This window comes from Mus pahari, chromosome 6 (assembly GCF_900095145.1).
Source record: "Mus pahari chromosome 6, PAHARI_EIJ_v1.1, whole genome shotgun sequence".
Taxonomy (NCBI): domain Eukaryota; kingdom Metazoa; phylum Chordata; class Mammalia; order Rodentia; family Muridae; genus Mus; species Mus pahari.
Genome location: NC_034595.1, coordinates 98,948,275 through 98,959,578, shown reverse-complemented (window position 1 = coordinate 98,959,578; position 11,304 = coordinate 98,948,275). Strand labels below are relative to the sequence as shown.

The window sequence follows — 11,304 nt, the reverse complement described above, 5'->3', positions numbered from 1 at the left end:
CTGCTCCAGCCCCTCCCCACAGAGAACCTAGACACCAGCACAGCGCTGTCTATGATGGGCTGGGCTCCTAGTACATCTGCTTCCCCGTGCTTTCTGGTCCTCTGGGAAGCCCTGTGTGCTCTGAACACCAGGGGAAGGCTGGGGCTAGGGATGCGATTCAGCTGGTGGAGTGTCCATCTAGCGTGCACAAAATCCTGGTTTAAACTCCACTGTAGCATAAACCAGGCAGAGTGGCACACGTGTGTAATCACAACACACCAAAAAAAAAAAATCTGAATTTCAAAATCATCCTCAGCTGCATAGTGAACTTGAAGCCTACCTGGGCCACATGAGAGCCTGTCCCCAAATGTTTGGACAGAACCTCAGATGGTAAAGTGCTTGTGGCACAAGCCTGAGGGTCTACTCACACTAGAGAATGGGTTCAGGGCTGGAGCGATGGATCAGTAGTTAGGAGTATTTGCGGAGGACCCCGGGTTTGGCTCGCAACAGCCACTGAGTGACTCATGACCATCCAAACTCCAGTATTAAAGGACATGAAGCCTTCTTCTGACTCCATGGCCATCAGGCTCGCAAGTGCTACACAAACATATCTACAGGCAAAGCATTTATACAACACTGGGGAGCAGGTAGTGAGGACAGGAGGATTTCCAGTAGGTACTGGCCGGCCAGTCTAACTGAATCAGCAAGCTTCTGGTTCATCAACAAACCTGTCTGAAAAAATAGAATTGAGTGATAGACAAAGGTATCTAACATTGACCTCTGGCACACACACACACACAAACACACACACCATATGCACACTCTACACACATACACATATCACACACATACACACAACACACATACAACATGCACATACACCACATGTACACCACACCCACACCACACCACACCCACATACATACAACACATGCACACCACACACATTCCATACCCCACACAAATACATACATCATACACATATACACAGCACACACATACAACACATTCACAACACACACATATAACACATGCATACCACTCCATACCCCACACAAATACACACATCACACACATACATACAGACAGACATCACACATATACAACACATGCACAACACACACATACAACATATGCATACCGCACTTACTCCATACCCCATACAAATACACACATCACACACATACATACATACATCACACAGATGCAACACACACACACCACATTGCATGCATACCACACACACACCACTGAAGTGGAAATTTCTGGTTGTGCCGTGTGATACTTCCTGAAGCAGACTCCTGTGATGTTTTGCTGAAGTAGACCCTCCACGTTTGGAGAGAGTAGGAGTGGGACCCAGCAGACAGTGACAGTGCGCTTGTATAGTTAGCCTTGCCCAGACAGTGACAGTGCACTTGCAGAGCTAGCCTTGCACAGACAGTGACAGTGCACTTGTAGAGCTGGCTGTGTGAGTTTTCATAGCTAGCTGTGCAATGCTTCCTTGGTCTCACATCTTCGTTGATCTTCACTTCGTTGAGAGAGACATGGCAAGAAATGCTCCTGGTGTTCTACCTGGCTCTGAACGTTGCAGCTGATTTGTGCCGATTCGGTGGAGGCCTGGCTGGTTTTGCCGGACTGTGCTGCTGGTGCTGCTCGTTCATGTTTGGTGACACCTTTGAGAATGGACTGCTGGTATCCTGACAGCAACAGAAACTGGAATCACCCCAAGAACACCTTCTAAACAAGCCCACGTCCCCATTGTCCAATTTACCATCTTTTCTCCCCTGCCTTTGGAAGGTGGATTAGAATGGGGGGCGTGTCAAAGTGTTTGACAACCCTTATTAAAGTAGATTTTAAAAAAGCCTACACACCACGCACACAACACACAACCCATACACACACATGCACACACACACTCACACATCATGCACACACACACACACACACACACACACACACACACACACACACACCACATAAGCTCAGTGTCAGCCCCTCCGCACACACAGCAGCATCAAGGAATAGAGACAATGATGCACACAGACCTGGATCTGCTTTTAGGCGTTTTCTGACATTCAGCTCTATAAAATGGTGAGTTACGAGTGGATGGGACTGATGGGCTAACGGTAAGTCAGTGAATGGAAAGACCTAGAAGACAGAAAGCAAGAGTTTTACCATGAATGGAGCCCAGACTCCAAGTTATTGGTTTGGATCTGTCTTGGTTAGGAGAACCCTTAGCACTCAAGACCGGACAAAGCTGGCTTGCCCTCCTCATCCTCTTTAAGGATCTTTAGATCTGAAGCCGTGGACTGAGCCTCCTCTGGTCTGTTCCACAGACAACTCTCTTCTAGAGGGATTCGAATGATAAGCATTTGTGGAGACAGAGGTCATGGCAGCTTTTTGAGGGGAACATGGTTAATAACAGGCAACCTGGGAAACTGAGGTCTGCTGTGGCTACAAGATGTGTTAGGGAGTCTGGAGGTATGTACCTGTGTGTATGTGTGCTTGTGTGTGTGTGTGTGTGTGTGCCTGTGTGTGTGCCTGTGTGTGTGTGCTTTGTGTGTGTGTGCTTGTGTGTGTGTGCCTGTGTGTGTGCTTGTATGTGTGTGCCTGTGTGTGTGTGTGCTTGTGGTGTGTGTACGTATGTGTGCATGTGTGTGTGTTTGTAAGTGTATGTGAGTGTGCATGGGAGTGTGTGTGCAATTAAGTGTGCCCCTGATTAGGAAGCTTTTTATTTGCTCACTCTGGTCTCTATTCATTTCGGAGAAAGAGTTACCACCTCACACTGGCCTTGAACTCAGTCTTAGTTTGCTTTCTATTGCAGTGCTAAAGCACCATGATCAAAAGCAACTTGGGGAGGAAAGAGCTTCTCTGGCTTACATATCCCAGTTATAGTTCATCTCTGTGGGAGGCCAAAGCAAGAACTTAATCAAGGCAGGAACCTGGAGGCAGAAACTGAAGTAGAGGCCATGGAGGAGTGCTGCTTACTGGCTTGCTCTCCATAGCTTGCTAGGTCAGCTTTCTTTCTTTCTTTCTTTCTTTCTTTCTTTCTTTCTTTCTTTCTTTCTTTCTTTCTTTCTTTCTTTCTTTTTTGTTTTGTTTTGAGACAGGGTTTCTCTGTGTAGCCCTGGCTGTCCTGGAACTCACTTTGTAGACCAGGCTGGCCTCGAACACAGAAATCTGCCTGCCTTTGCCTCCCAAGTGCTGGGATCAAAGGCGTGCGCCACTACTGCCCAGCTAGGTCAGCTTTCTTATACAACCCAGAACCACCTACCTAAGAGCTGGCTCCACCCACAGTGGGCTAGGCCTTCCACATCAGTCACTAACTACTCAGGAACAGGTCCACTTCTGCTACAGGCCAATTTGACTGATGTGTTTTCTCAATTCAAGTTCCCTCTCCCAGTCAACTTGAACCCATCTCAAACTGCAAGTTCAAAGAAACCAAACAACCATCACCGACAACTATCACAACTGTCCCCTTGTCAACTTGACACTCAAATACATCATTATTAAATCATAACCTTTCTTTTCTTGTTTATCCCCAAGATTATGTTAACAGTCAGTACAAAGCATGCTATAACAAGTCCCAATCTTTCAAATACTTTAAAAGTTCAACTTCTTTTTAAAAATGTATTCTCTCTTTAAAATCCCCAAGTCTCTCAACTGTGGGCTCCTGTTTAAACAAAAGAAAATAAAACAGAAGACAAACAAATAAACAACAACAGCAGTAACAAAATCCCAGGGCAGCTACAAAAGCAAAGTAAAGCTACAAAAGCCAACAGTGTAAATGACTCCACGTGTGATATCTGGGACTCCCTCGTCATCTTCTAGCCTCCAAAGGGCGTGGGCACCTCCATCTCTCTGGCCATGCCATCCGCAACGCTTATGATGGCTGCCTGGCCTTCCCCCAGAACAGCATGGTGAAAACACTGACTAGGGTTTTCTTGTCGACTTGACATGGGGCAGGGTCAGCTGGGAAGGACTTCAATCTAGAAACTGCCTCCATCAGGTTGACTTGCAGTCAAGTCTGTGGAGTATTTCCCTAGGTAATCATCAGTGTGGAAGGGCCTAGCCCACTGTCATAGCCGGGCTCTACTCCCACTACCAGCTTCTACCCTAGTTTGCTGTCTACTGCTGTGATAAACACCGTGACCAAAACCAACATGGAGAGGAAAGGGTTTATTTCATTGTACAACTCTCAGGTTGCCCTCCATCACTGAGGGGAAGTCAGAGCAGGAATTCAAGGCAGGAACTGAAGCAGAGGCCATAGAGGAACACTGCTTACTGGCTTGCTCCCCATGGTTTGCCCTCCTCCCTTTCTTATAACACTCAGGGCCACCTGCCCAGAGTGGCACTGCCTACAGTAGCTGAGGCATTCCCACATCAATTATGAATCAGGAAAATTCACCACAGACTTTCCTGCAAGTGAATCTGATGGGGGCATTTTCCCCGTTGAAGTCCTTCTTCCCAGATGACCCTGCCCCATGTCAAACTGACAAAACAAATACCCCCCAAAAAACAAAAACAAACAAACCAACCAACTAAATAACTAAACAACAAAAAGACCTAACCAGCATACTTCCCATGTAGCTTAGGAAGGCCCAGAACTGATCACTGATCCTCTTCCTCCTGTGTTCTGGAATTATACACATGTAGCAACCCCTGTTTATGCGGCACCAGTGATGGAATTCAGGGCTTCTGCACACTGGGCAAGATATATATACATATATATTGTGTATGTGCGCACACACACACACGTGTGCATGTGTGTTTGCACATATGTACATGTGTGTGAAGACCAGAGATCAATGTGCCTTCCTCAAGTGCTCTCTTGCTGAACCTGGAGCTCACCAACTCAGCTATGCTGGCTGCACAGAACTGAGCCTTCTGTCCCTGCCCCTCAGAGCTGGGGTTACAGATCCAGGCTGCTGTGCCCAGCTTTCATGCAGATGCTGTGAATCTAATCCCAGGTCCCTATAGTAATGACAGGCACTTTCCCAACAAAGCTATAGATCGCCTCTGCCTCCCTTCTATGATTTCTTTCCGCTCTTTTGTTTTGTTTTGCTTTGTTTTTCAAGACGGGGTTTCTCTGTGTAGCCTTGGCTATCCTAGAACTCATTCTGAACATTGGGCTGGCTTCGAAGATCATAGATCGCCGGCCTCTGCTGGGATTAAAGGCGCGTGCCACCATCACCCAGATCTTTTTAAATTTGATTCTGGAAGTGTGTTTAGCATTATTGGTGGGAGAGTAGGGGAGTGCTGGGTGTGAGACCCATGCAAGGCAAGTGCTCTGCGGCTGAGCTTCATGCCCAGCTAGGAGACTGGTTTTAAAGGACGTGCCCTGTAGTGCTTTCATCTAGCAACATCCTCCTGGGAGCTCAGCGAAGTGTCCCTCTGGGTCACCTTTCCAGGACTTTGCTTGGGAAAAGAAAGCCAAGTACTGGGTGCAGCATGAGCCACGCCCAAGCAACAGACCCCTGTTAACAGGGGTCTCTTGGGAAAATGGGTGTGTACTGTCCCCTGAGCAGAGGCGCAGGCTTCGAGCAGGTGATGGCCCAAATGTGCAGCTGTAGGATGACCCACGAGTGGGTTAGAGTGTCTACGCCAGCAGCGAGCCTAAGTCCCTGGCTGGGAAGTGGGTGTTTGGGCAGTGGTGAGAACCTGGCTCAGAACAACTCTGCTGCTTACCAACATCATGACCCTGGGCAAATCACAGGACCGCTCTCTCTGTGCCTAGGTTTCCCTGCCTGCTAAAGGAGGATACTCAGGTTCCTCTCAGAGTCATGAGGGACTGTCCTAGCGGGTGCAACCGTGCCTGCCTTGTTAACAAGGGCTTTGTCCACACCAACTGTTCTAGCTACTCGTCTCTGCATCAGAAACATCAGAAGATGACTCACGGATGCTTGGAAAATAAGCTACCTTTTAAACTCATTTTGAAAAAAAAAACCAAAAAACAAACCTCATGGCTTTCATTAGATATCCACAACCCTGAGTACACACAAGATTGAAATGAGAAATCACATGAAGAGCCACCTCTCAGTCCCCTCTCTCCATTAGACACTCTCCAGAGCTCTGCTTAAGCCAGCCAGGGCAGATGTGCCAGACACTCAGCTGTCCCCTCATGTCCTAGGAGGCCTGGCTTTTCTGAATTTCAGTTTGCTCGCCCATAAAATGGGAGTGATGATAATCATGACATTACTGGTCATGAGAACCTTTGGCCCTCGGCTGAGCTTCAGTGATACACGGCATTCAAAGGAGAGGGTTCCAGCTGGGCAGCTGTGGCACATGCCCTTGATCACTGCACTCTGGTGGGAGAGGCAGGTGGATCTCTGCGAGTTCGAGGCCAGCCTGGTCTACAGAGTGAGTTACCAGGACAGCCAGGTCTATAGAGAGAGGCCCTGTCTTAAAAGCAAAATAAACGAAAGCAAAATAAAAGAGGGATGGATTGAAACTCACGGACACAAATCCTTTTCAAAAGCAAGAAATACGCTAGGTTTATTTATTACGCTGTGGCAAGTTTGGGCTCCAAGATAAGCAACAGTCTTGTAGAAAAACAACAAAATAAATAAAAAAATAAAAAATAAAAATAAATAAATAATAAATAAATAGGATCACTTCAAAGGTGGTCCCAGAGCTGGGGAGAGAGCCTCAGGTAGAGTCAGAAACCGGAGTCTCCTGTAGCAAGGAGGTCTTCCTACAACAACTTCAGTGCTGTGGGGAGGAGAGACAGGGCAATGTCAGACCTGGGAGTGACACTGAGGCAGGTGCCAAGCTTCCCCCGCCCCACCACACCCCCATCTTCAGTCCCCAGATGATGTCAAAGTTTAAGGCTTTGGGAAAAGCTATCTCACTGGGCCTGTTTCTCCTGTAAAGTGGGTTGGGCATGCCCTTTGCCTGAGGGGAAATGCTCAGAGCCCTTTCTGCCTTGTGAAGGGGTGATCAGACATCAGGCAGGCTGCTCCCTCAGAGTGTGTGATCCCTCTGATGGGAGTTAGGTGCTGACCTGCGAAGAGCTAAAGAAGTACCCATGTGATATTTCCTGCAGGCTGCCTTGGTCTTGAACACTGTCGGGCTGTGCGAGTACGCCAGACGGCAAACCTAGGGGCCTCTGACGGTAGCTCGCGAGGGGATGGGATGGGTGTGCAGCTTTGTAGGGGAGTGGCAAGGTAGGTGCTCACCGTTACAGCCCAAACGACTGACAGAGCCGATCCGGTCTATCTTGTGCCCAAAGCAGCTTGAGATGTGCGTCATCTTGGAATTTTGAGGTCTCTGCTGGACCCGGAGGGTGCCGTCTTGAGACCGAAGGACTCTTTTTGGATGTTCTTTTGTGAAGCCTTGGTCCTTCAAGAGCTGTCTCTGAGCCATTTCCTCTGACTTTTCTCTTATCAGCTCCAGCAGCTTCTGTGATGTATTGGGGAGCCCAGACGTCAGTCACACACACCTGACTCCCCCATCCTTCCGTGGTTAAGGGGTCTGCCGCCCAACCTTTCAGTTTTCTGACTCTCACATGGCTAATTCCCAAAGGACATGAGGTCTTTTCAGGCAGACCCCATCTCTCTCTGCAGACCCTTGGTGCTCACCTGCATCTCGAATTGTTCTGGAGACTGGCTAGGACTTCCCAGAGGATGGGAGTGACCTCCCAGCAGTGACAGAGAAAGGAAAAGTAGGAGCAGAATCATCTGGGACAGCACCTTCAGGAGATCCATGCCGCGGAAGCGATGGGCCAGGCAACGGTGCCTTGTTCTCGCTTGTCTTGCCTCCCCAAGCAGCTTGTGCACTGGTGTCTTCAGCAACGGTGCCTCTGCCTTTTATACTGGGGCTGAGTGTCCGGCCAGACCTTCTCACGGAGTAGGGGTGGGGTTATCTCTGATTTATCAGCTGCATTCTTGCCTGCTGAGCTCAGGACCTGAGAATTCACCCCTCTGTGCCTGTGTGGAGTATCCGTTGTGGGTGGAGGCTGTGGAGAGCAGGCCTTGTTTAGAAATGGGCTGGGCTAGGGTGGGGGTGTGCGGGTGGGGGCACTAACAGTCCTTGCTTCCTGCTCGCTTCTTTGCTTCTTTCGTGCAGAACCTGAGGGCCTATGACATCCTGCCCCACCCCTATTGGAAATGGCGGGGAGAACCCCAGCTTTCCCAGCCTGTGGCGAGTGTGGGGCTTATGGCGTGACTCATCGAAAACATTCCCAAACAACACCCACCATCGCCAGCCTCCTCCAAACCTGTAATCCAGGCCCTGCCTGGCTTCCAAGCACCTAGCTGGACTGCACCACTTCCGGGTACCCTGGTCGCTGTCCGTGGTTCTGATCCACAAGTGAACTTCTCTCCTCAACCGATTTCGGAGCCAGAAGGGGCTATGTGGCTCACACAACGATTGGATACCCTGCCCCACCTTCCAACAACCTCCCCCCCCCCAAAAAAAAAAAAACCTTGTGAAGATTTCAGCTTGAGGATGCTCACCCTCCAGTGTCAACTGATTAAAAGCTGGGATATGACAAGGAACTTCTGGAATTCCAACCCTCCTTTCTGACCCTTAACAAGAAGAGCTGATGGATAGAATTTTGAGTCTGGCCCAAAGATGAGGTCACGTAGCCATGCCTTCTGGGGCGTCTCTGGGTGCCAAAGTCTCCTCCCCCACCGTGAGTGGAAGAGAAAGGGTGCCTAGACGCGAGACGTGTGGGGAAGGCCTCTCCCCAGTTCTCTCTTAGCTGATTGGCCAATAGTGATGTCTCCCTCACACAACACACCCAGCCTCCCACTCAGATGAGAATTGAGACTCTGAGGAAGTGAGGCTGAGGGATATACGCCCAGGTGTGTGCCTGATGTCACTATCCCTTCTGCAGAATCTGTGCTAACAACTGTCAGGTTTGTTCGAGGACAATGACCAGGAGTGGCAGTGGGTTAAGGCAGAGATGGAGAAGGGGGATAGTTAGAAGATCATGAGTCCAGAACCAGTCACATTTGGAGAAAGCTGTTAGGTTCTTCTGCAAGCTTCTGGGCCTCTCGGACCCATGTTTGCATGAGTTTCTGTGTTCTGACCCAAGGGAAACACACTCTCTCTCTCCTAAGCAATTGCTTCTGAGGGGCAGAGAATGCCTCCATCTCCATTCTTAGCTCAAGCCTTCTTGCACATGAATTTGTCTCCTAATCCTAATCCTTCTCACACAATTTCCCTCTGAGAAACCAGTCTACCACCCCTATGTCCAGCTTCAGCAAATTCTCAGGACACAGGTAGAATAAAGCCAGATTCTTGGCCAACATGTCATACAAATAGCTCCCAGCCAAGTTCCTGATAGAGCTTGTCTCTCCTGAGATAGCCACTATCCACATTTCTATCAGCATTCCTGTCATCCAGCGTGCGTGTGGCAGGAGCTTGAAGCCACTGGTCATGTAACATCCACAACCAGGAAGCAGAGAGCAGTGAATTCCTCTCTGCCTCTCTGCCGCTGTCTCTCTCTCTCTCCACTTATATGGTTCAGAACCCCATCCATGGAACAGGACCACCCACAGTGGATCTTCTTGCCTCAACTAACACAATAAAAATAATCCCCAGTGTTGGAGAGGTGGGTGGGGTGCTTTAGAGCGCTGACTGCTCTTCTAAAGGACCCAGCTTTGGTTCCTGTGCCCACGTGGTGGCCCACAATTACTTATAACTCCAGTTCCAGGGGATCTGACACCCTCTTTCAGCGTCCACTTATTTTGTTGTTGCTTGTTTGAGACAGGGTTTTATTGTGTCATCCGTAGCTGACTTGGAACTCACTTTGTAGACCAGGCTGATCTTGAACTTCCAGAGATCTGCCTGTTCCTACCTCCTGAATGCTGTGTTTAATGGACTGTACCTATTTTGAGACAGGGTCTCATAGCCCAGGCTAACCTAAACTACCATATCTTCCTGCCTCTACTTCTCAAGCACCCAGATTACAGGTGTGTACTGCCATGCCTGTTTTATGCTGGCTGAAGATTGAACTCGGGGCTTTGCATGTTGGACAAGCACTGTACCACAAGCTCTGCCCATGAGGCATACTCAGGGTGCCACAAGGCACACATAGCTTGGTGGCTTATAGTGACCTTCTTTCAACTGCATCTTCCAGTCCTGGTGATTGGTAGACCTCTGCTGTTGGACTCCTACTTGATGTCCCTCTTCAGAGTGTGGCCTGGCGCCAGCTGCTGGAGTCTCCAGAAGAATTTTTTAGGCGGAACAGGTACAGGCTGTTAGGTCAGTTGTCTGGTGGCAAATGAGGATCAAGGATCAGTTTCTAACACCGACATGGCAGCTCACAGCTGCTGGTAATGCCCTGTATGGTCTGGGCCTAGCATCAGTGTGGGGTCTGCTCCACCCTTTTCTGTTGTTTAAAACAGACCCAGGTGACTGCAAAGAAACTGGAAGTAGACCCCACCTCTGTGCAGAAATGAGGGGCTGAGCAGAAAGGAGTCTTCAGTGTCTTTGTCTAGTCATTAGATCTTCCGACAAAACAGTTTATGGAGACAGCCTCTGACCTCCTCACTTTTGAGCACATGCCTTCAAGCCCTTCCTGCAGCTGGTGCTGTCAATTGTCAGACTGTTTAAAAATCCACTCTGAGAGGGACGCACTAGTCAGGTCATCTTTTTAAGCAAAAGACCTTTAGAAATGCCAAGTGTGGGGCGGGGGTCTGAAAGCAGAGCATTTTAATCCTCCTGCGCCAAGCAGAGCATTCAGACTTAAAGGGTTCTGAAGGACGGGCCAGTCCAAGATCTCTAGGAAGCAGGCTTGGTTAACACATGGCCTCTGCTGAGTAACGGAGGTAAGGGAACAGGATGTTGGACTACACGAGACAAGCCAGTGAGTGGGGCTTGGGTGATCTGAGATGTAGTCAGGCTGCTCCGGACCCTGAGCAGCACGGGGCTAGTTGTGTTCCCAACCTGCTCACAGCAACGCCTAGAGAGTCTGGGTTCTCACTTTGTCTCTGTCTTGCCTGTGAACTCTGTTGCCTTTGTTTGTAAAGATGTATTTAGTGTTTTTTTTTTTTATGTGTATGAGTGTTTTGCCTACACACATGTGTGTGCCATATGGTGAAATTTCTTTCTCTTTTTTTTTCTCTCCTTTTTTTGAGAAAGGGTCTCATGTAGCCCAGGCTGGCCTTGAACTCTCTGAATAGCTGAGGGTAACCTTTACTTCTTATCGCCCTTGCCTCTACCTCCCAAGTGCTAAGATTATAGGCGTGCAGCACTAAACTCAGTTTAATCCAAGACTTTCATGCACTAGGCAAGCACTCTGTCTCCTGACCTCTAGCCCTGGCTTAAGTGCCAAATTCAGGTCCTCGCACTGGCTGCACACTGCCAGTGAGCCAC

The 11,304-nt window shown here is 49.0% G+C and overlaps 1 protein-coding gene across 1 annotated transcript; it reads right to left on the bottom strand.

Annotated features, from left to right (window-relative positions):
* Nucleotides 1-6,452: 6,452 nt before the first annotated feature.
* Nppb (natriuretic peptide B) lies at nucleotides 6,453-7,873 on the bottom strand. The gene is made up of 3 exons (XM_021201148.1): nucleotides 7,560-7,873; nucleotides 7,158-7,380; nucleotides 6,453-6,690 (listed from the first exon to the last, which is right to left on the bottom strand). The coding sequence occupies exons 1-3, from the start codon at nucleotides 7,683-7,685 to the stop codon at nucleotides 6,674-6,676; spliced, it is 366 nt and encodes a 121-aa protein (XP_021056807.1). The 5' UTR covers nucleotides 7,686-7,873; the 3' UTR covers nucleotides 6,453-6,673.
* Between the last annotated feature and the right edge of the window lie 3,431 nt (nucleotides 7,874-11,304).